This window comes from Gopherus evgoodei, chromosome 5, assembly GCF_007399415.2.
Source record: "Gopherus evgoodei ecotype Sinaloan lineage chromosome 5, rGopEvg1_v1.p, whole genome shotgun sequence".
Lineage (NCBI taxonomy): Eukaryota > Metazoa > Chordata > Testudines > Testudinidae > Gopherus > Gopherus evgoodei.
In genome coordinates this window covers 44976897-44996531 of record NC_044326.1, presented here as the reverse complement: position 1 = coordinate 44996531, position 19635 = coordinate 44976897, and the positions used below count along the sequence as shown (strand labels likewise).

The following is a 19635-nucleotide window of genomic DNA, read 5'->3' as shown; positions in this document are numbered from 1 at the left end:
CCAAAAGGGGCCCCAATCAGGGACTGCGATCTTCAGGCACTACTCCAATAAAAATAATACACATTCCTAACACCTAAAATTACCCTTAGTAGGTAAAATTATAACTAATTATTTTTACTATTTTGTTTTTTAATGTACTCACCTCTTCACCTTTGCATTCATATGTAACCAGAGAGAAAATCCATATTATTATTTAAATAAGGTAATTTTGTAGGAGTGTTATAACTAATTGAACTTTTGGGCTCTCTTTGAAGAGATACACTTCTACAGTTTGAAAAATAAAAATTTCATGACCACTAGCCTGAGAATTTCCTAAAGGAAAATAGTTGTATTTCTTTGTAGGAACTTGGGGATGCATAGGAAAAAATGACATCTAGTAATTGTTCCCACTTTAGTTTAATCTTTAGAACTGATTTCCTTTACCATGCCCTGGGTTTTAATAGAGACAAGGGAGGTGAGGTAATGTCTTTTACTGAACCAACTTATTGAACCAACTACCAAAAGGAGGCCGCCAGACAACTCTCCAATACCAAATTCTACAGGCCACTTCCCTCAGATCCCACTGAGGAATACACTAAGAAACTACAGCATCTACTCAGGACACTCCCTACACTAACACCAGAAGAAATCAACATACCCCTGGAGCCCCGACCAGGGTTATTCTATCTACTACCCAAGATCCACAAACCCGGAAATCCTGGACGCCCCATCATCTCGGGCATTGGCACTCTCACTGAAGGACTGTCTGGATATATGGACTCTCTACTCAGACCCTATGCCGCCAGCACTCCCAGCTATCTCCGTGACACCACTGATTTCCTGAGGAAACTACAATGCATTGGTCACCTCCCAGAAAACACCATCCTAGCCACCATGGATGTAGAGGCTCTCTACACAAACATCCCACACACAGATGGAATACAAGCTGTCAGGAACAGTATCCCTGATGATGCCACAGCACAACTGGCTGCTGAGCTCTGTGCCTTTATACTTACACACAACTATTTCAAATTTGATGACAATATATATCTCCAGATCAGTGGCACTGCTATGGGCACCCGCATGGCCCCACAATATGCCAATATCTTTATGGCCGACCTGGAACAACGCTTCCTCAGCTCTCGTCCACTCACGCCCCTTCTCTACCTACGCTACATTGATGACATCTTCATCATCTGGACCCATGGGAAGGAGACTCTGGAAAAATTTCACCACGATTTCAACAGCTTCCATCCCACCATCAACCTCAGCCTGGACCAATCTACACGGGAGGTCCACTTTCTTGACACCATGGTGCAAATAAGTGATGGTCACATTAACACCACCCTATATCAAAAACCTACCGACCGCTATGCCTACCTTCATGCCTCCAGCTTCCATCCCGAACACATCACACGATCCATTGTCTACAGCCAAGCACTGAGGTACAACCACGTCTGCTCTAACTCCTCAGACAGAGACCAACACCTACAAAATCTCCACCAAGCATTCTCAAAACTACAATACCCGCACGAGGAAATAAGGAAACAGATCAACAGAGCCAGACGTGTACCCAAAAGCCTCCTACTGCAAGACAAACCCAAGAAAGAAACCAACAGGACTCCACTGGCCATCACATACAGCCCCCAGCTAAAACCCCTCCAACGCATCATCAAGGATCTACAGCCCATCCTGGACAATGATCCCACACTTTCACAGGCCTTGGGCGGCAGGCCAGTCCTTGCCCATAGACAACCTGCCAACCTGAAACATATTCTCACCAGTAACTGCACACCGCACCATAATAACTCTAGCTCAGGAACCAATCCATGCAACAAACCTCGATGCCAACTCTGCCCACATATCTACACCAGCGACACCAACACAGGACCTAACCAGATCAGCCACACCATCACTGGTTCATTCACCTGCACATCCACCAATGTAATATACGCCATCATATGCCAGCAATGCCCCTCTGCTATGTACATCGACCAAACTGGACAGTCTCTACGGAAAAGGATAAATGGACACAAATCAGACATTAGGAATGGCAATATACAAAAACCTGTAGGAGAGCACTTCAACCTCCCTGGCCACACTATAGCAGACCTTAAGGTGGCCATCCTGCAGCAAAAAAACTTCAGGACCAGACTTCAAAGAGAAACTGCTGAGCTTCAGTTCATCTGCAAATTTGACTCCATCAGCTCAGGATTGAACAAAGACTGTGAATGGCTTGCCAACTACAGAACCAGTTTCTCCTCTCTTGGTTTTCACACCTCAACTGCTAGAACAGGGCCTCATCCTCCCTGATTGAACTGACCTCGTTATCTCTAGCTTGCTTGCTAGCATATATATACCTGCCCCTGGAAATTTCCACCATATGCATCTGAAGAAGTGGGTATTCACCCATGAAAGCTCATGCTCCAAAACGTCTGTTAGTCTATAAGGTGCCACAGGATTCTCTGCTGCTTTTACAGATCCAGACTAACACGGCTACCCCTCTGATACTCAACTTATTGTATATAGTCATTTGCAGGGTTCCATTATTGTAGCTGATCTCAGTGTCCTAGAAGTTGAAAATGATTATATATACGAAAGCCATGGAACACCACACTTATCTCCACTGATCCAGTAATCACCACAGATGCACCAAAAAGTCTGTTATCTACAGTCATATATTTAAGGTATGTCTACACTATGAAATTAGGTTGATTGTATAGATGTCGATTTTTACCCTCAGTTAGGAGTACAAAGAGAACTACTGCATTTTTAGATATCGATTGTATACCGTCGATTGTCTGTTGGCAGAAGACAGTGCAGTAGGGGCTCAGGGGATCCGTTCATGAAGCCTGGACAGTAGTAAGGAGCAGTTCAACTATAGGCTGAGTAAGTGCACAATGGTGGTAGAATGTGCCTTTGGACGTTGAAAAGCTCGCTGGTGCTGTTGTTCAGACCTCAGTGCAACCAACATTCCCATTGTTATTGCTGCTTGCTGTGTGCTCCATAATATCTGTGAGAGTAAGGGGGAGATGTTTATGGCGGGGTGGGAGGTTGAGGCAAATCGCCTGGTGTCCAATTTTGTGCAGCCAGACACCAGGGCCATTAGAAGAGCACAGCAAGGTGCACTGCACATCAGAGAGGCTTTGAAAACCAGTTTCATGACTGGCCAGACTTCGGTGTGACAGTTGTGTGTGTTTCTCATTGATGCAAACCTGCCCCCTTTGTTGATTTTAATTCCCTGTAAGCCAGCCATCCTCCCCCCTTCAAAATAAAGTAACTATTTTTTTGAAACCATGCATTTTTTTTAATTAATAAAGAGAGATAACGGAAAGGGTAGCCCAGGAGGGGTTGGGGAGAAGGGAAGGAAAAAGCCACATTGCTTATTGTAACCAGACTAAAAATCAAGCTGTTTGAATGACAGCCTTCTGTTGCTTGGGCCATCCTCTGGAGTGGAGTGGCTGGGTGCCCAGAGCCTCCCCACACCCTGCGTTCTTGGGCATCTGGGTGAGGAGGCTATGGAACATGGGGAGGAAGGGAGGCGGTTATACAGTGGATACAGCAGGGGTCTGTGCTCTTGTTGGCTTTCCTGCAGCTCCAACAGACTCCAACAGTCCATCATGTCTGTTTGCTCCCCCATTAGCTTCAGCATCGCGTCCTGCCTCCGCTCTTCGTGCTCACTTAATTCTTTCCTGGCTTCTGCCCCTGAATGCCTCCATGCATTAAGCTGTGCCCTATCAGTGCGGAAGGACTTCATGAGTTCAGAAATCATGTGATCGTGAGTTTTTTTCGCCTTCTAATCTGCAATAACCTCATGGATGGAGATGAGAAGGGGAGCGTAGAAACAGTCTATGCTCTACGATTCTAGGGGGACTGCATGGTCACCTGTGCTGCTGAGTTCACCACACTGACCAAACAGAAAATGAAATTTGAAAGTTCCCAGGGCTTTTCCTGTGTACCTGGCTAGTGCATCAGATTTCAAAGTGCTGTCCAGAGCGGTTACAATGGAGCACTCTGGGATAGCTCCCGGCAGACAATATCATCGATTTGCTTTTGCACTACCCCAAATTCGACCCAGCAAATTCAATTTTACCACTACTCTCCTCGCCAGGGAGGAGTACAGAAGTCTATTTTAAGAGACCGTTTGGTCAACGGAACAGTGTTGGTTGTGTGGACACATTCATTTTTAAATCGACCTAACGTGGCTAAATTTGACCTAACCCCGTAGTGTAGACCAGGCCTTAGATACCACAGAATTTGCTCCAAAGAGTACATCTGGGATACACACTTGAAACCACCATCCCTAAACAAGAATATTCCACCTATGAAGTAGATTGCCTCATGGAACAAGCCACCCAAATAACCTGGGAGACCTTATTTCAAAACCGGAGAGAAAAAACACTGACTGCATACCCCTAGTTGTCACCTACCACCCCACACTGGAACCAATATGGGGTGTCATCAAACAATTGCAACCCATGTTTTGTGGGGACCACATCCTGAAAGTGTAGGTTACTTACTGTAACTGGAGGTTCTTCAAGATGTGTGGTCCCTATCTGTATTTCACACATATGGTATGCATGTGCACCATGTGGCTGAGTCTGGTAATTCTTCAAAACAGTGTCTGTTGGTCCATACACATGCAGTAGTTCTCTTTGTACTACTGACTGAGGGTATAAGAGGCAGTGAAGGTCGACGCCTTTCCAGTTCCTCTTCTTACCGCCCATCCAACAGGATGTGAAGGGGGCTGGGTAGTACAATACTGATAGGGACCACACATCTTGAAGAACCTCCAGTTACAATAAGTAATCTCCACTACTTCTTTGAGTGCTGGTCCCTATACGTATTCCACATGTGGGTGATTGCAGTGTTCAGACTGGAGGCAGGTGCGAGGAAGCTGGTAGCAAAGATGCCGATCCCACTACTGCATCCTCAGCCAAGGCACAAACTAGAGCACAGTGTGTCACGTACATGTGGCTAGAACTCCAGGTGGCCACCCTGCAGAGGGATGTCAAATAGGGATGCCATGGAGGCAACTTGTGCTCACATGGAGTGAGCTATGACACCCACAGGAGGAGGATTTTTTTGCTATTTTGTAGCATTCTAAGATGCATCCTAAAACCCACTTACAAATCCTCTGGGAGAATATGACTTGCCCACGCAATCTCTCTGCTATGAAGATAGCAAGTCTTTGTGATTTCCTAATGATTTTCCTTTGATTCTTTGCAGGTAGAACGCCAGGGCACACCGCACATCGAGGGTGTGAAGACTCATTTTCAGAGAAAGCATGGGGCTTCCAGGAAGAATACAGGTAAGTGTATCATTTGCTTGATGGAGAACTCAGAAACAATCTTGGGGAGAAATTTGGTGTGTAGTCAAAGAGAAACCTTTTCTTTGTGAAACACTGTATAAGGAGAGTCTGCCATGATTGCTCTGAGCTTGCTGACCTTCCTGGCCAACGCTTCCTGGGTTCAAAAGGCAGACTTGTGAGTACTGACAGGATGATGTCACTGTCCCATTGAAGTGTAGGTTTAAGCACTGGTGGGAGGATACTGATCAGACCTTTCATAAACCATACTGTAGTTGGGTGAGTCAAGACGGAATGTGCTTCCAGCGGAGAGAGGAAGGCACTAATTGCTGTTAGTAGTCACAGCAAACTAATAGCGAGACCTGAAGACTTCAGGGACAGGAGATAGTCTAGGACAACTGGGATGCTTAAGGTAACTGGAGAATGTTGATGGAGTTGTGCCCAGGCCAAAAAGCATCTCCATTTGTCTAGATAGCAGATTCTAGCAGAACCTTTTCAACTTTGATTAAGGATCACCTGAACGAGGGCTGAGCATGAGTGTTCTATTTCCAACACCCATCCAAACACCAGGGCATGAGGTGGAGTGAGATCAGATTGGGATGCTTGATTTCCCCTCCTTCCTGGGTTAGCAGATCTGGGAATGGGAAGATCATGATTGGTGGGTGGGCAGGAATTGTTAGAAGTGCCGTGAACCAGAACTGTCTGGTCCAATAGGGTGCTAGGAGAATGATATTGGCTCTATTATGATGTATCTTCCGTACCACCCATAGAAGTAGGGGAATGGGAAGGAAGGCATATCTGAGACTGTTTGTCCAAGACAGTCCTGGGAGTTGCAACCCATGGCTCCTCTAGAACAATATAAGGGGAACTTTCTGTTCATTTGGGACACAAAGATGTCTCATAGTGGACTACCCCACTGTGTAAATATCTCACTTAGGACTGTGTTGCGAACCTCCCACTCATGGTCTGGCAAGAAGCTTCGGCTTCATTTATCAGCAAGAGGGTTGTGAACACTGGGAAGGTAGCTGCTTGTATTGTGATGTGGTTTCTGATGAACCAGTTCCAAAGTCTGATGGCTTCCAGGCAGAGGGGATGAGATCTCGCTCCTCCTTGTTTGTTTATATAGATCACCATGGTGATATTGGCGGTTCTTTATACATGGAGTGTGCAGATGAGCAAGAAAGGCCTTGCATGCAAAGCAGGCTTCCCTCAGTTCCATATGTTTATATGTAGCCTAGCTTCTTGTGGGATCCAGGAATCCTGAGCAGCGTGGTTGTCTTGTGGGCATCCGACCTCAGAAAGGAGGGGTCTGTTACAATGGTGGCCCTGGACATGGAAGGATTGAAGGGAACACTGACCATGGGTTTTCAGGGTTCAGTCACTAAGTGAGGGAGGTGATAACTCTGGTGGGAACCTTGGCGTTGATATGGTCTTTCTTCAGTCAGTAGATTGAATGGAGCCAAGCTTGCAGACACCGCATCTGGAGTCTGGTAAACAGCATCACGTGGCCTAACAGTGAAAGACACCTGTGCACTGCAGTCTGTGGGTAATACATGAAATCAGGTTGCTCATTGTATGGAACCTGTCTGCAGGGAGGAATGCTCTCACAGAAACCGAGTCCAACATCACCCCAATAAAGTTTACTGACCTTGTTAGTAACTGGGCAATAAAATGGACTTTTCTTTGTTTATGCAAATGCCTAGGGTGGCCAAAAGTTGTAGAGAAACCCTGTCACCAACCTGATCACCTGATGAGGTTGGCCTACCAGGAGTCAATCGTCCAGGTATAGAAATAACATATAGCCCTAGCATCTCATTTGGGGGGCTATCACAGAGAAAACCTTTGTAAATACTCTGGGTCCTGGAATGAGCCCAAAGGAGAGGACTTGAAACTGGAAGTGTTCCTGGCCAACTGTAAAATGCAGAAACTTCCTGTGTGATGAGTGAATGTCCACATACAAATATGTGTCCTTCATATGGAGAGTCACGAACTGCATCCCTTTCAGAAGGGAGAGGATTATCAATGCCAACATAATCATCCGGAATATCAGATTTTGCATAAAGATGTTGAGTTGCCAAAGGTCCAGGATGGCTCTCCACCCTTCATCATTTTTGGGAATTAGGAAATGTGGAGAGTGGAACCCCCTTCTGTGGCAACAAGACGGGATGTGCTCTATTGGTCCTCGGTGTAAAAGAGATTCTGCGTCCTGTTGAAGAATTACCTTGTGAGGGTAGTCCCTGAAGGGGGCTTGTGAGGCAGGAAGCAGAGGAACTCTTTGGAGTTTCCCTGATGGATAATCTGCAGACCCCAGCTGTTCCTAGTGATTTTGTTCCAGTTGTGGGTGAAGAGTGCTAGACAGCCCCCAAAGATGACAGGGAGAACAGGTGTTGGTCTCGACCAATATGTCAAAAATGGCTCTTGGCCAGCAGTTGGGAGTAAGTAGAGGCTGTGGCAATAGAGGGGGCCAAGAAGCGAGGCCTCAGAATCCTCTGGTATTTGTGTGGAGGCTCAGCTGGACACCTGGCAATAAAGGTACATGAGGAGGGGGTAGCCTTGGTCTGTAGGACTTCCTCTGGTGTTTCCTCATAGGGGTTAAAGTATAAATCCCCAGGAAATGCAAAGTCAATCTGGAGTCCTTTAGTGAGTAGGGTCTTGTCTGTTATCTCTTTAAAGAGATTAGACTGATCACAGGGGAGGTCCTGGATGGTGTTTTGGACCTACCTAGGAAACCCTGATGATTGCAGCCAAGAGTCTTTCCTCATGACTAAGCCCCGGCCAAATTTCAGGAAGCTGTGTCTGCTGCATCCACTGCAGCCTGGAAGGCTACTCTTGCCACTATTTTCCTCTCATCTAAAAAAGACTAAAATTGGGCCATGTCCTCCATGGGAAGCTTATGTCTGAAGTCTGCATGCCTGAAATAATTATTAAAATTGTATTTCACTAACAAAGCTTGGTAGTTAGCAACACAAAATTACAGGTCTATGGAGGAGAAGGCCTTTCTCCCCAAGAGGTCCTGTCTCTTAGAGAGTCTTTATCTGCCATGGCCGTCCTTTGCTAATGCGACAAAGCTCCTTCTAAAGCCCCCTACACCACCACCAAGTTGGAGGCAGTATGGGAGAGTAAAAATTCAGCTCCTTTAGCAGGAACAAAATATCGCCTCTTGGCTGTTTTCAGTGTAGGAGCCCAGGATGCTGGAGCGCGCCATGCCATTCTGGCCAGTTCTAATATGGCCTCATTGACCAGCAGGGCTACGTTACTTGTTCCCTGCAGTTGCAACATGTCCAGGAGCGGGTTTTGAGGGTCCTGGAACTCATCTAATGGGATCTGTAGGTCACTGACAATTCTGTGTAACAGCTCCTAGTACTGCCAGTGGTCATCTGGCAGAGAAGAAGGAGTGACTGCTTTGTCCAAGGATGATGAAGAGACACCCTTCAGAACCATTGGCACCTGCAGATCCAGTTGCAGCTCTTCCTCTTTGTACACCAACAGAACTAGTTGGTGAGAGGGAGAGGAGCAGTACAACTCTTGAGAAGTGCCCAGATGCCTGCCGTAAGGATCCCATAGATCCCAATCAGGCAAGAAAGAGGGATCGATTGGCTGTGAGACCCATGGACCCCAAGGGAATCAATACAAGCGGTCCTGGCGGGAGGGAGGGTGTTGTACCCAAAGGAACTGTGAGCATAACCCCTCGACTATCTATTGGGGCTCGACTGTCTCCACGGAGATACCGGTGTGGCTAGCTCCTCTGACTCATCTGAGACCGAGAACTGTTCCATCGATAGCAGCGGTCCCATCAGTACCACAGCACTTCTGCTAGACAGTTGGAGATGGGACAGCTCCTGGGACACTGATGTAGACTCCTCTTCTGGAATAATAACATCGCTCACACGGGCAAGGCTGGAAAGAAGTGGAGACTGTGGATAAGGGAGGACAATATCCTCCGGTGTTATATAAATCTCCTATACTCTGGTGGGTGAGGGGTTCCAGCAGTCAAGTCTGAAGTACCTGGTGGATCTGCAACAGCCAGATGGTCTTTAGATGAATGAGGCAGTACTGATGATGGGTCTGGACCAGCATTCATAGACAGAACCAGTGAATGTCTGTCCTTACACTTGCTCAGATGACCGATGAAACTGGAGGATCTTCCTTTTTATGCACCTTGCCCTCCAATCTGGGGATCTTCACCAGAGCCAGTTTCTTAGGTTCCATATGCGACGTCTCTCCTGACTTGGATAGGCTCGGAGAGGAAATGTGTTTCTTATGGCCAGTCCGCAAAAGAGAGTTATCCTTGAGTGTGCCCTCTACCCTCATAACGAGCCCTAGAAGAAGAGTCTTTGGGCTTAGATGTTGAAGGCTCCAGTCCAAGGCATAGGTTTGGAGTGACATTGCTGGTCAGTTGAGGCCAATGCACAGCAGGGTGTCCCTGGCTAAGATTGGAGAGCGGATTCATAGCCTTCTCCACCAGGGGCTTTCACAGGCAAAGCTCCTGGGCTTTTCAAGTTCTGGGTGGGAAGGAGTGAAAGATACTGCACTTTGCAGAACTCTACCTCACCCAGACAGTACAGGCATTGTTGATGTTCATCACTGATAGAGAGTGAGTGAGGGCAGGAGATGCAATTCTTGAATCATGAGACTCTGGGCATGATTCTGGAGCTGGGAAGGGGTTCCCTAACCAGAGAGAAAGAAATAAAGTTTACAGTATAGTATAGAGTAAGTACTAAGCTAAGAAATATAACTGTTTAGAAGCATTTTATTTCTTTACAGGTTATACAACCAAGTGAAGGAAGAAACAATTCTGACTCATGCAATGTGGCAGTAAGAAGGAACTGGAGAGGTGTTGACCATCACTGCCTCTTATATCCTCAGTTGAGAGCACGAGGAGAGCTACTGCATGTGTGTGGGCCAGCAGATACTGCTTTGAAGAATTTCCAGACTTGGGTGCATGACGCTTATGTGTTTCCCACCTGTGGAATACACATAGGGACCAGCACTTGAAGAATAAATCTTTCCCAACCACCCTCTTCTGGTCTTCAAGCTCATTCCCCCCCCTCCCCACCCTCATCTCACCAAGCTCATTATCAGAAACAAGCTCCCCACATACCAGGACACACAAACTCAAAGCAGCACAAGGCCCTGCCAGAACAACAGATGCAAAACATGCAGACATATCTACACCACTACAATTATCAATACTCCCCACAACATACCTTTCAAGATCCTTGGGTCCTACCCAGGCCTATCACAACATGTGGTATACCTCACTCCGTGTATCAAATGCCCCAACAATAACTATGTGGATGAAACTAGACTATTGCTATGTTCTCAAAAGAACTCACACAGAAAAATGATAAAAGACAAAACCACCCTATCACCCATAGGCACTTTTCACAAAGTGATCATGACATATCTGACCTCTCAGTCCTAGCCCTCAACGGAAACATTCACAACACCTTCTAAAGATGAGCCTGGGAACTTAAATTCATAACTCTCCTAGATTTTAAAAATCATAGTCTCAGCATGTTTTTATGGTTCATTACAACAATCTGTAAGGCCCTGCCTGCTAATAATCCTTAACTGCTCACTTAATTTTAAGTGGTCTCCTATAGCATGTGTGAATCTGCTATGCTTAACAGTGTCTCAACTTGTCTTTTGCTTAGACACTCTGATTACCTTCCCTAGACCTGAAGAAAAGTTCTGTGAAGCTCAAAAGCTTGTCCCTTCCACCAACAGAAGTTGGACCATTAAAAGATTTACTTCACCTACCTTACATGGCTACACCACCACTGCAAACAACTGGATTATAATATGCAGATATATTTGAGCAACATTAAGTACAATCTTCTAAAGAGATTTAATCTTTTACGTGAATTAAATAGTTAGATATCAAATGAAATACATGGGATTGGAGATGGCAAGTTTTTGGTTCTTCCTTAAAGCAGGGGAGCTTTCTGTGCAGTATGAGTATAGGCAGTATATATAAATGTCTACAATATAGCCTTGCTTGTAAAAATAAATCTTTTCAGTGGGCTACTGGCACAAGAAACATTTCCTCCTTATTTAGAGATTATAACTCAGTGTCTAGAATTCGTATAGGACATTAATGAACAAACCAAAAAAATACTCATTATTCCTAAATTCCTTAAAAACTAACATAGCACTGGAAATGTTAAATTCATTGTTTTTAAATGTGGATGCCTAACAGCAACCTAAATCTATATTTAGCCACCTAAATAAGTGGCCTGATTTTCAGGGGTACTGGGAATTTATGGCTCTTATTGACACTGAAGAGCAAAAACAGACAGCAAAATTAACTTTTTTCAAAAAGTTTAAAATGCTTCAAGACAGCCAAAATAAATTAACTATTTTACTAATATTACTTTTCATTGTAAGCCATTGCTTAAGTGGGCACTGGGACATTTTTTGATCATAAATGAAGAGGTGAATTGTGAATGGAAGGGGCAAGTGGACAAAGAGACAATGTCTGTGTGAAAAATACAGTCCATATCATGAAAATGGCTAAGAACCCCCATTCTAAAATATCTGCATTTATCATCTCACCTTTTAAAACCTCTTGGGTATATTTTCCTAAGTAATAGTTTCGAAGTTCATCATTAGCCAAAGACTGGTCGTCGATCCCATTTGCTGTGATGTAAACATCTATATCACCATAGGTTTTTTTAATCCATTTTAGAACTTTGCGCATCCCCCAGGGCACCACTGCCAAACGAGATGGGGAACTCAGGCATGTGATATCCTGCAGGAACTGAACATCCCGATCAAATTCATACCAGCTCCCATTTTGAAGTTCATGAATCACAAATCTTGTGGTAAAATGATTCAGTGCATAAAAATCAGCTGCACCTTTAACAAGTTTCTTTTCTTCATCTGTGAAATATGGCAAGAAGGAACTGGAGAGGCCTTTTTTGTTTTTAGATACAATGTATTCCCTCATGGCTGCTGGATAATCCCCTGTCTTAAAAACTGGATCTGCAAACCAGGCTATTTCAAATTGAAGAAATCTTTCAGCAGCTTTTAAGTGAGAATCAAAATAGGGATTGGCAGGCTCAGCCCAATCTGAATGCAGAGACAGAGACACTAGTCCATGCTGAAATGATCTATACTGCTTGTCATATATTTGCCAGGCCCTGGCATGTGCTATCAGTAAATTGTGTGCTGCCTGATATGTATCATTGCTGCTGCTATTATAGACATCGCTTAATCTGTTTGGCTCATTTATGGTGATCCAGAGTTTAACTAAGTCACCAAGTTCCTGAAAACACAAAGCAGCGTAGTTCTGAAAAGCCTGGACAGTAGATTGATTTAGCCATCCTCCTCTCTGCAACAAAGGACCAGGCAAGCCTAAGTAGGCATGAGTTGGATAGTATAAGGTGACCATAGATTTAATATTGAGTTTCAGTAGCTCACTAATCACACATCTATAATATCTGAGAACTTGTCTATTGATGGCTGACAAATCCCCATTAGGTAAAATTAATGACCAGTCAAGTGCAAATCTGTAATGTGTTACTTTCATTTTTTCCAAGAGATCAAGTTGTTTTTTAATACTGACAAAGTCTGTACACTGAGCTGGTCGGGTTTTCAGCTTCACTCCTTTAACTCGGTGCAAAAGCCCATCTCCAGTGATGTTCCAGAGATACAGGTTAGGGTCACAGAACTGTGGAGAGGAAGCTACAGATTCTGCCTGTAAAAATGGATGGGAACAAACATATGCAAATTTATTTTAATTAAACAGGTATCCGTTTGTTACTTGCATCTCTACATGTAAGACAGAATTAGTTTTATTTGCAAAACAGTGAAGCGAGAATCCTCATTGCTATTTAGTCCGGTTTTTATATATTATAAGTTTACAAGCATATCACTACAGTGCAGAATGGGGTTTCTTTTGTTAATTCAACCTCACAGCATTCCTGTACAGTAGTTACATCCATTTTTACAAATGGGTAAATGGAGGTATAAAGACAATAATTAATTTGCCCAAGGTCACACAGGGCATCAGTGCTACGTAAAAGCTAAGCAGTATCAGTGGAAGATCTAGGACTAGAATCAGAGTCCTGGCTCTCACTTCCCCACTGTTCTAATTCCAATTATAAATAACCATGTAGTTTAATGAATAGTTGATACTATCAGTTGTACACCCGTCATTCTCTGACCAGTGTGTTTAATATATAGGATTTGCAGTACCATGTGGTGAATTAACAAGGTTTAATCTAAAACCACTAAAAGTTTTGAAAAGTAAAACCCATCCCTGAAATATGAATTTACTCAGAAGTCTTTATTTTCCTGTGGCTGGTAGTGACTGGGTTAAATTACATTTATTTTGTCTGTATGTATTTTTCTGGGCTAATGTTGTCCAACATGTCATCTTTCACTATATAATTACAAAACCATGTTACAGCACACCTGCCACATGTCAAATATAGCTATCTATCACATTTAATGTGGAAATAAATATTATAAGAAAACAGTCTTATCTTATCAGGACGGTGTACACAATATAATGTATTTCTGAATAGAGTTCATACTGAAAGTGCCATATATGCAGAAGACGCTGATTAATGTTTTTATTTGTGTTGTTGCAATATTTTAAACTTATGGTTTATTCATTTTCTACCCTTGCAATGAAGCCTGAGAATCCTTAGACTTCTGGGTTGTATTCCTAGCAGTATCAATGACTTGTTCTGTGGTTTTTGGGCAAGTCACTTAAGTGGTCCTTAGTTTATACATCTATAAAACAGATATTGTTATACTTACCTCACAAGGTTGTTATGAAGCTTAATTTATATTTTTGAAGTGCTTTGAGATACATGGATGAAAGGTGCTATATACATACTGTGACACATACTAGGTAGGGTTGCCAACTTTCTAATAGCACAAAACTGAACACCCTAGTCCTGCCCCTTCCTGGAGCCGCCCCCCCCTCCACCGCTGACTACATTCCCCCTCTCTTGGTGGCTCACTCTCCCCCATCCTCACTCACTTTCACTGGGCTGGGGCAGTAGCTTGGGTTGCGGTCTCTGGGGAGGGGCTGAAGGGTTTAGGGTGCAGGAGGGGGCTCCAGGCTGGGGGGTTGAGCCAAGGGATTCAGAATGTGGGACGGGGGTGTGAGTTGAGGCAAGGGGTTGGGGTATGGGAGGGGGTGAGGGCTCTGGGGTGCAGGATGGGGATCCAGGCTGGGAGGTTGGGCCAAGGATTCAGAGTGCGGGAGGGGGCTGTGGGTTGAGGCAGGGGATTAGGGTGCAGGAACGGGTGAGGGCTCTGGGGTGGGGCTGTGGATGAGGGGCTCAGGGTGCAGGAGGGGGGCTCTGGGCTGGCGTAGGGGTGCAGGGGGGGTGCAGGCTCTGGGGTGGGGCTGGGAATGAGGGCTTTAGGGTGCAGGAGGAGGCACCAGGTTGAGGGGGGGCTGGGACAGGGGGTTGGGGCATGGGCTTACATCATGTGACTCCCAGTCAACGCAGGGAAAGAGGGGTGTCTAAGGCAAATGGGGTCCAGCATTGCCAGATCCATACTGGCGGATCTAAAGATGACAACACAGGTAGAGTGGGAGTGGCCTGATTTTGGAATTAAGAGATCTGTGAGACTATCTAGTTGTGTTTCCATTATGACAGCTTAGTTAGTGGGCATACTATTGGCATAGACCTGGATAAGGGATGTATGCCCTACTACAGCTGCTATCCTATCTGACTCTTATTGGGTATAATGGTGATCAGAAAGAGAGCCTCAGAAAGCAGAAATGACTTAATCAATGAAGTATTGTTCTTAACTATGGAGATAGTACTATTAGGTATACGTAATAGTAGCATGGATCCCAGCACATGTAAGGATACCTGCCAATTAAATGGCTGATAAAGCATTGAAAAATGCCTTACAAAATGAGGAGGTTGATATAAAGAACCCTCTAAGAACACAAGATTTAAAGTTTGGCTAAGAAAAAAATTAAGGAGGAATGGCAAAAAATAGAAGGAGAAAAATAGACGAAGGTTGTATGAAATATCTCCTGAACTTGAGGATCACGTTATACTTTACAGCTACGATAGAAGAAACAAAGTAACTATATTTAGAGTTATATCCAGTCACTATGACCTGAATGGCTATTTATATCTATTAAACATGCACAAACATGGATTCTGCAAAGCACGCAAAGATTTAAAAAAAAATTGCTATGGCAATGTAGGGCGAGTTATGCAGAAAGATTGATTTCTCTGTGAAGAACTGAGATGCCTCAAGGTGAAAGAACATAGTCTGAAAGAATTGGTGAGAATACTGGGAAAGTGGGGTAGCATTAAATAAGCATTACTAGGCAGGGCGAGAGGATATATATTTGATTATGTGAAAACACTGGTAGGTGATTGTCATAGCCTCACATTCTGAGGCTATTACACCATAAAATGACACAAAAAGAAAGATAAATGGTGGCAGACAAAATAGAACAGACTGAACCTAAAAACTCCTGAACAAGAATGATGTAGAATTCCTTGTTGCAAGGAAGGGCTAGCAGCTGAACCCCACTGGGCTGAAGGTTGATTTATTTATTTATGCTATCTTATATGAGACTTTGCGGGGAGGCAAATAGTAGGAAGTGATCCAGGGAGGTGGCCTCAAGGCACTCCACGGCAGGGCAGTCCTTACCCATATGCAAACTATGCAGCTGCATAGGGCACCAGGAAATTTGGGACACCATATTGCCCCAAATTTCCTGGTGCCCTACACAGCTGCGTGCTGCTCCAGCGGCCAACCCAATCCCCTGCCCAGCTGAAAGCTGCCCCTGCCATGCCCCTGCCCCACCTCTTCCCCAAAGCCCCCGCTCTGCCCCACCTCTTCCCACCCCTGCTCAGCCCCAGCTCCACTCCACCCCTTTCCCTGAGCTATGTCCCGCGGGACTGTAGCAGGGGTCGAGCGCACCCTGTACTCACCGGGCGACAAGAAGTGGAACGACCTGGCCCCAGCCTGCTCCATGCTGCCAGTGAATGCTGGGCGGTGGTTCCCTCCTGCATCCCAAGCCCCAAGCCTGGGAGCCAGGTCAGCAGAGCAGAGCAGGCTGGGGCTGGGTCACTCCACTTCCCATCGCCCCGTGAGTGTGGGGTCAGGCCTCCCCTGCAATCACTGGGCGGCAGGAAGTGGAGCAACCCAGCTCCAGCCTGCTCCACACCGCCAGTGAGTGCTGAGGGACGGTTCCCCCACTTCCCACAAGCCTGCTTCTGCCCCCCCGCCTCCTCCCCACGGAGGACTGGGGTTGCGTAGGGCACCACAATGTCTAGGGACGGCCCTGCTCCAGGGTGCTGGATATTGTTGCCTCTCATAGGACTGTGGACCGAAGCCCAATGGAATGGAAGGGCCCAGGATCCCCTATCAACCACCCTTATTGTGGAGGGGACATAAGCCTCCCTTCCAGCCCTCCTCTCCGAAGCAGGAGGGATAGAAACAGCGAGAGCCTCAGGGTGAGGATGAGTCACTTGCAGGGGTCCAGAGATGGGCTGAAAACCCTTCCTGTTATGAGGAAATGGAACTCTAGATTTTTGTCTGGACAGAAGGGGACAAACTAAATCAGTGACCTGGCCAGAGGGCTGAGTCACCAGCCATCAAAAGGTGGGTTCACACAGTATTGGAGTAGTTGCCGGCTAAGTTCCCTCTAAGCTGCATGGCTGCGCAGCTGCCTATTAAGCCTTGCGCAGGGGCTCAGGCGGGGAGAGATGCCTCTTCCCGCTGGCCCCAGCACAGACCTGCAGCGGTGGGGAGAGGCGCCTCTCCTCACCTGCCCCAGCGCAGATCTGCCCTGGTCTTGCCGCAGCCAGGGGAGAGAATCCCCTCCCTTGGCCCAGCCCAGACCCACCAAAGCTTCCGCAGCCAGGGAGAGCCACCTCTCCCCAGCCCTGGTTGCTGCAGTGAAAGAGGGCTGGGGGAGTCCTCTCTCCTCACAGCAGCCCTAGGGCAGCCTGCACCCCAAACCCCTCATATCCCCACCCCCCAGGCCTCTCCCCCCAATCCTCTGCCCCAGCCCTGAGCCGCCTCCTGCACACCAAACCTCTCATCCCCGGCCCCACTCCAGACCCCACACCTCCAGCCAGAGCTCTCATCCCCCCACACCCCAACTCTCTGCTCCAGCCCTGAGCCCCCTCCCACACGCTAAACCCCTCAGCCCTACCCCTACCACATGAATTTTGTTATATGCACCAATATGAAGGTGATGTGTAGACATAAAAAATTAGAGGGAACACTGGTTCAAGGCGAAGGGCACTGGAAATGTGGAAGTGGAGTGACCTAGCCACTAGGCAATGCCACTGGTAAGTCCAGCCCCATATCACACATACATAAGTACAAAGTACTATTGTTATTAACTGTTGTATGTAGCAAAAATAACTGTTGTTTACAGTACATTAAGCCTACCTTAAGAACGGACTCTGTGATACCCCAGGAAAAGTCACAGGGAAATTGACCTTGCAAAGATGCAGTAAACTCCTTCAGAAAGAAGCCATTTTCTTGAACTATTTCTTTGTAATACAGTGCAGATGATTTTGGAATCCTTTCTTTCTGTTTACTGTTGAAATCTACATAAAATAATCCACGTCTAGTGCTGTAGGCATGTTGCCATTCAAAGCCATCAAGAAGAGACCAGGCTGTGTAACCAAACACATCTATTCTGTCGTATTTAATAGCTGCATAGGAGAAATAAATAAAATGTGTTGTATATCAAAATATTATTAATAATTGCAGTGTGATTTACAGTATGAACATGCATTATAACAAAGTAAAGAGTGTTGTCTATTATGAAACTGTCCGTTTCTCATCACTCAGAGCCACTAACTTCCTGAGTTCCCTGGAGGTGCTTGACTCCCACTCCACCCCATCACCCAAACTCCCACCCCAGCCCCACCTCTTCCTGCCCTGCTCCACTCCCGCCCAACCTTACCCCACCCTATTCAGCCCCTCCCCCTACCTCTTCCTACCCCTGCTCTTCCTCTTTCCTCGCCAGTGTCTCCTGCATGCCACTGAGCAGCTGATCACCAGCAGGCAGGAGGCGCTGGGGATAGGGGAAGGAGCTGATTGGCGGGGCCTGCCAGCAGGTGAAAGAGTTGTGGGGGGAGGAGCTGATCAGAAGTGCACCCACTATTTTTTTCCGTAGGTGATCCAGCCCCAGAGCACCCACCAATTCAGCGCCTACGTAATCACTCATGAGGGTATGTGCCCATTCTAACAAGTAGCAAAACCATGGCAATATATACATACATGCTGTTAAATATCTTAGCTTTTTTTCCACTATCAAAGCAATTAGAAAAATATTTTTAAGAAACTAAGGGTGTATCTGCACTAGAAAAGCTACAGCGGCACAACTGCAGTGCTGCGACTGTGCTGCTATAGTACAGACACATATTACAGCAACAGAGGGGTTTCTTCTATCACTGTAGTAAAATCCACCTCTCTGAGAGGTGATATCTAGGTCAATGGAAGAATACTGCCAACTTAGCAGTGTCTACAACAGGGCTTAGGTCAGCTTAATTACATCACACAGGGCATGACATTTCTTATAGCCCTGAGCAATGTAGTGTAGACCAGCCCTAAATAACTGTAGTAACATGCTTACTTTTCATATTTTAGGATGCAGCATTTGTGCACTTTACAAACATGAAATGATTTAAACGAAATAATCTGATTTTAAGATGCACTTCAGGCCTTGCAAGTTCAGTTCTGCACCTGAAAAATTAGACGGCGCAGCTAGAAGTCAGGCCTGCAATAGTTAATTCGTAAGCATAGTGTCTCATTTAATTAGTGTCACTGGTGTTTCTATCACATTTTTTACTTCCATAACTGTATTTAAAACGTCTTTGCTATTTACTCTTAAATCCCTGTTCACGTGATAGTCTGCAACATTAAGGCTATGTCTACGCTAGCGACCTTACAGCAGCACAGCTATACCGCTGCAGCTGCATAACTGTAAGGTCTCCCATGTAGCCGCTCTATGCTGACAGAAGGGAACTCTCCCGTCAGCATAATTAAACCACCCCCAACGAGCGGCGGTACCTATGTTGGCAGGAGAGCGTCACCAGCCATTGTAGCGCTGTCTACACCAGTGCTTCTGTTGGTGTAACTTGTTGGTCAGGAGTGTGCTTTTTCACACCCCTGAATGACAAAAGTTTTACTGTCAAAAGTGCTAGTGTAGACCTAGCCTAAATGTGTGTGAATTTAATGATTGTGAAGGAAGCTAGATAGATAATTCACAGAATAACAGCACATGCAGTAGAGTACAGGTTTCTTCACACCATTTTACTGGGCCTCTGAGTGGAGGCACTACAGATATTAGTGAAAGAGCATTTCAGTGTACAGTCTCATTGAGT

At 45.7% G+C, this 19635-nt stretch overlaps 1 protein-coding gene and 1 long non-coding RNA gene across 2 annotated transcripts in view; one reads left to right on the top strand and one right to left on the bottom strand.

Annotated features, from left to right (window-relative positions):
- Positions 1-19635, bottom strand: part of KLB (klotho beta) — a 46766-nt gene that overhangs the window by 2840 nt on the left and 24291 nt on the right. The window contains exons 3-4 of the mRNA XM_030565149.1: positions 17690-17958; positions 11846-12989 (exon numbers count right to left, since the gene is read on the bottom strand). Of these exons, the coding sequence (XP_030421009.1) occupies positions 11846-12989; positions 17690-17958 (1413 nt within the window). The remainder of the gene's footprint in view (positions 1-11845; positions 12990-17689; positions 17959-19635) is intronic.
- Positions 2449-11693, top strand: LOC115652743. Its single transcript, XR_004000719.1, has 3 exons — positions 2449-2666; positions 5209-5290; positions 10052-11693. It is a non-coding gene; the product is annotated as an uncharacterized LOC115652743 (long non-coding RNA).